Source organism: Salvelinus namaycush, unplaced genomic scaffold, assembly GCF_016432855.1.
Source record: "Salvelinus namaycush isolate Seneca unplaced genomic scaffold, SaNama_1.0 Scaffold84, whole genome shotgun sequence".
NCBI classification, from domain to species: Eukaryota; Metazoa; Chordata; class Actinopteri; order Salmoniformes; family Salmonidae; genus Salvelinus; species Salvelinus namaycush.
The window spans coordinates 352,645-358,480 of NW_024061575.1; the positions used below are offsets into that span (position 1 = coordinate 352,645).

A 5,836-nucleotide genomic window follows, 5' to 3' on the forward strand; every position below is an offset into this window, starting at 1 on the left:
CAAGTGGTACTGTACGTGTTGGTGAGATGGATCATATTAGAGGTTTCAATGGGGTTCAGGTCAGGAGATTGGGCTGGTCATGACAGGGTCTTGATCTGGTGGTCCTCTATCCACACATTGATTGACCTGGCTGTGTGGCATGGAGCATTGTCCTGCTGGAATAACCAATCCTCAGAGTTGGGGAACATTGTCCTGCTGGAATTATCCAATCCTCAGAGTTGGGGAACATTGTCAGAGCAGAAGGAAGCAAGTTTTCCTCGTACGTGGCTTGATTCGTGTGTCCTTCACAAAGACAAATCTGCCCGATTCCACCCCCAGATCATCACCGATTCTCCACCAAATTTCACAGTGGCTGCGAGACCTGGAGAGGCCTACAAGCCACAGTGTCTCGTACACACTGAAAGTTGGTGGAGGATCAGTGATGATCTGGGGGTGCTTCAGCAAGGCTGGAATCGGGAAGATTTGTCTTTAGACAATTGTCAAATAAGTTCATAAAAGCATTTAAACATTCATTACAGACAGTAAATTGTTGCACAACATCATGTGCATCACCTTTCTGCTAAAATAAACAGTCGATTTCTGCTGTTGTGGGCCTTTAACCATCTGTCTGACTTTGTCGTTCACACAGGAGAGAGACGTGATTATCGTGGATCCTCTGGGGAGCCTCAACAACATCATGAAGCTGAGGAGGCAGAGAAGAGTCCCCCAAGATCAGAACACCTCAAGAAACACCAGCGGAAACCCACAGGGAAGAAATCTCACCACTGCTCTGACTGTGGGAAGACCTTTTCAAGATTATATACATTACAATCACACCAGAGAATTCACACTGGAGAGAAACCTTTCAGCTGCGATCAATGTGGGAAAAGTTTTGTTACATCTGGCTGTCTGACTATACACCAGAGAACACACACAGGAGAGAAACCTTATAGCTGTGGTCAATGTAAAAAGAGTTTTGTTACTTCTAGCTGTCTGACGATACACCAGAGAACACACACAGGAGAGAAACCTTATAGCTGTAATCAATGTGGGAAAAGTTTTGTTTCATCTAGCCGTCTGACAATACACCAGAGAACACACACAGGAGAGAAATCTTACAGCTGTGATCAATGTGGGAAGCGTTTTGTTTCATCTAGCCATCTGACTATACACCAGAGAATACACACAGGAGAGAAAGCTTACCACTGCTCTGACTGTGGAAAGAGTTTTTCTATCTCAGGAAATTTTAAATCACACCAGAGAACACACACAGGAGAGAAACCTTATAGCTGTAATCAATGTGAGAAGAGTTTTGCTCAATCAAGCAACCTGATAGCACACCTGAGAATACACACTGGAGAGAAACCTCACTGCTGCTCTGAGTGTGGGAAGACCTTCTCAAAATTATATACATTACAATCACACCAGAGAATTCACACTGGAGAGAAACCTTATAGCTGCTCTGACTGTGGAAAGATCTTTTCAAAATTATATACATTACTATCACACCAGAGAACACACACAGGAGAGAGGCCTCATCGCTGTAAGCAATGTGGGAAGAGTTTTATTCGCTCAAGCTGCCTGATGGTACATCTGAGAAAACACACAGGAGAAAAATCCTTTAGCTGTGATTAATGTGGGAAGAGTTTTACAACATCTAGCTATCTAACTATACACCAGAGAATACACACAAGAGAGAAACCTCATATTTGTGATCAATGTGGGAAGAAATACTCCGGTAAAAGATCTCTGATCAAACATCAGAAAATACATGCTTGAAGGAGTTGTTTCATGATTTCAATTAAATAATGTCACAATGTAGAATGTTTTTAACATTGTAGAAGGCGTATTTTAATGATGTCACAATGTAGAATGTTTTTAACATTGTAGAAGGCGTATTTTAATGATGTCACAATGTAGAACCCTAAACAAATTTTGCCCCCTGTTCTATTGATTTCAGTATGATATGGATATTAGCCTCATCAGGGGAAAAATCCAGGCTCTGAAATGAAAGTACTATTTGTGATTAACAAGAAAAAGTGTTGCTTTACACTTACTGCATTGGCGACCCACTTGAATCAAAATGCAACACTTCAAAATGTAGCTGTTTTCTACAAATTGACCTCTAACCGGTGATGTACACATTATTCCCAGATTCCGTGTGTTTTTTGAGCTGTTAGTTTTATCAGGCTGTGCAACGTCATCTCCCCCTCTTGTGCAATTGATTTCAACGTGATGTTGATGTGAGTGATGCTAAATATGTGTTGTGTTTCTCTTCGATTTGGGGACCGCAAAATTTAAATGCGTCACTCCAAAATGTAGCTGACTGTCTTCTGCAGGTTGTCCTCTAACCAGTGAGGTAAAAGATATCTCCCATTTCCATGTGTTTTTAGTTGTGTTAGTTTCAACAGCACGTACAACCTGATTTCCCCCGTAATAGATATCAGTGATTTATTGCCAGTTGTCAAAACAAGTGTTTTAGATGCTTGTTTTTTATTTAGTTTATTTATTTATTTAACATTTATTTAACTAGGCAGGTCAGTTAAGAACACATTTTTATTTTCAATGACGGCCTAGGAACAGTGGGTTAACTGATTTTTACTTTGTCAGCTCAGGGATTCAATCTTGCAACCTTTCGGTTACTAGTCCAACGCTCTAACCAATAGGCTACCTGCCGCCCCTACACTCTAACCAATAGGCTACCTGCCGCCCCTACACTCTAACCAATAGGCTACCTGCCGCCCCTACACTCTAACCAATAGGCTACCTGCCGCCCCTACACTCTAACCAATAGGCTACCTGCCGCCCCTACACTCTAACCAATAGTCGACCTGCCGCCCCTACACTCTAACCAATAGGCTACCTGCCGCCCCTACTCTCTAACCAATAGGCTACCTGCCGCCCCTACACTCTAACCAATAGTCGACCTGCCGCCCCTACACTCTAACCAATAGGCTACCTGCCGCCCCTACTCTCTAACCAATAGGCTACCTGCCGCCCCTACACTCTAACCAATAGGCTACCTGCTGCCCCAAACTGCTTGTGCAGTTTATAAGGTGCCCGTAAAAAAAATTAATATGATTATTGTTTCAGATGTTTGTGTAGATAGTACATTTTATGTTTAGGTTTTCAATATCACAAACTGTTTCTGCGTATTGGTTATTGATTTGGACCCATTAAAACTGTTTTGACATTGGGCTAGCCCACATAGCAAAATGTTATTGAAAAGATGACTATGTCCGACGTCCAACATTCAGTTTTGGTTGAGAGTGAAAATTGAAAATACGTTTTTTTCATGTCTTTGAAAAGACTATATAACGACGTCAAGACTACGTTCGGTTTTGGTTGAACGTTGAAAATACCTATATTTCAAGTCGTTGTTTCAAACATCTTAAAACAACTTAATTTCAACCTACTTGCAGCCTATAAAACTGGACGCAGTTTACAAAATCGGTCTATGAACAGTTTTATTAACAATCATACATCACTCCCAATATTTACACACACAGTATTTCTTTACAACATTCAATTGCTAATTGTCTTTATTCCACTACTGAAGAGGCATGTCTCAAATCACCTCATATTTCAAACATTCAGCCTGACAAAAGATACATGTTTTATTATTCCATGCCTCACCATTAAGTGAACTATTGCCAATACATATTAACAAAGGGGTGTACATTCGGTTTTTATATTTTTCATAATATTTCAATGTAATGTAACATGTAGTAATCACAATTATTTATGCAACCGACTGACTATTTCTCGGTACAATTATATTATTTACAAACAACGATGTATAAGAAGCTTATATTTTGGTCTGGATATCGCATCCTATTCTTACTCAAATCAAATTTATTTATAATTATAATATAAATGTATTTATATAGCCCTTCTTACATCAGCTGATATCTCAAAGTGCTGTACAGAAACCCAGCCTAAAACCCCAAACAGCAAGCAATGCAGGTGTAGAAGCACGGTGGCTAGGAAAAACTCCCCTAGAAAGGCCAAAACCTAGGAAGAAACCTAGAGAGGAACCAGGCTATGAGGGGTGGAGATTATAACCAGAATATGGCCAAGATGTTCAAATGTTCATAAATTTCAACCTGACAGGATGTCAGTCCTGTCTGGTCTTACTATTTTATTCAATGCCATTTTCTTAGAATGCTCATTAGTCTTTCAGGTTTTATTATGTTTGTGTTTTTTATTAGTCTTTTCCTGTGAAGTCATTACATCCATGTCTGAAATGTGCTGTATAAATAAAACATGATTTGATTTAAACATATTGCAAAAACAAATGAACCAATCCAGTGCCGGGGTAGCAGCAAAACTCACTGTCCTCTCTGAAACGTCCTCTCACTGTCAACTGCGTTTATTTTCAGCAAGCTTAACATGTGTAAATGTTTTTTATGAACATAACAAGATTCAACAACTGAGACATAAACTGAACACGTTCCACAGACATGTGATTAACAGAAATGCAATAATGTGTGGCCATGGCAGAACACTGACATTCCTGTCTTGCAGGAAATCACGCACAGAACGAGCAGTATGGCTGGTGTCTTTTCTTTGTGTAACCAGATGTCATATCTGTTCCGCCCGCTAGGGACACTTTCCTTTATGACATCATTTGTAATCAAGGTATGATTCATTCTGTGTAGATTCTGTGTATATGTAATTCTGTGTGATTAGTTAGGTATTTAGTAAATAAATAATTAAACCCAATTTTGTATTGCTGATTAAACTTGTTAGCCAGGGTTCGTGAAGATAACCAAGAATTTACAACTTTCAGATGAGACTGAAATTAGGTGACGATTAATATTGACGGCTATTGATGTAAAATATTACTAGGACTTTAAGAGTTTATTCGGAAGATAACTGCTCTATAAATATTATTTCGTGGTGCCCCGACTTTCTAGTTCATTACATTTACATGATTAGCTCAATCAGGTGATATTAATTACAGAGAAAGGATTTTATAGGATAGCATGTCACTTAGCATATCACTTAATCCGGCATAGCCAAAGACACGACACTTAGCTAGATAATATATCTGACTAGATATAAAGTGAAATGTTCCTTTAGTTATAAATATGTATGCAAGTGCTATATTCTGGATTACTTGTTTTGATTGTGTTACAGCCATGCATAGTTCGTATTAGCTAACTAGCTAGCTAGTAGCTTGTTAACTAACTGCAACATTGGACTGTTTTATTTGAATATACATTGTCGCTTCACTAGTTAATCATAACTATCTAATTTATTTGTATAAAAGTACTTGACCTTATGTTATATTTCTGTTTGTGCTCTAAACACCACAATGATTTTGACTAACTATTTCAGTTCGAGTGTACTGCCACAGAATAGACGAAAAGCTCAGTTCAGATGTATTTTTTCCCCCAACCATTGTATAAGACTGGTTGTGTTGTTGATACTGTATATTATATACATTTTACTCAACTGCGTTACCCACTCCAGTTAGCAGATGGCGATGTGTCTTTCAGGCCATGCTGCTAGTGTGACGTATAATCTAGTCGACGGGACGCTTCTTGAAAAACTGAAGCCACCTCCGTAGCTCGCTAGCCAACGAAGTCGGCACATTCAAGCTCTTTAGACAATTTCGTTGTTTATATGCCGCTATGTTTTAAACACACTTCTATGCGTAAAAAAAACCCCACTCAGTTACCCCATTTAATTTCATATTGACGTTGTTAGTCAGCTAGCTGGCTGGTTAAGTTAGCAATAGTCTAGTCGCTAATGCTAACTAGCTAGCTAACATCCCCGACAATGAGCTCACTAAGCTGCTCCCCCCCTGCTAAAGAAGAGGTGGTCTGCTGGACGGAGAAAGGAACTCTCT

The 5,836-nt window shown here is 39.3% G+C and overlaps 1 protein-coding gene across 1 annotated transcript; it reads left to right on the forward strand.

Annotated features, from left to right (window-relative positions):
- Positions 1-696: 696 nt before the first annotated feature.
- Positions 697-1,654, forward strand: LOC120043021 (zinc finger protein 2 homolog; the record flags this gene model as incomplete). Its single annotated transcript, XM_038987754.1, has 1 exon — positions 697-1,654. A coding segment is annotated over one exon (918 nt), but the record flags the coding sequence as incomplete, so codon positions are not given.
- Between the last annotated feature and the right edge of the window lie 4,182 nt (positions 1,655-5,836).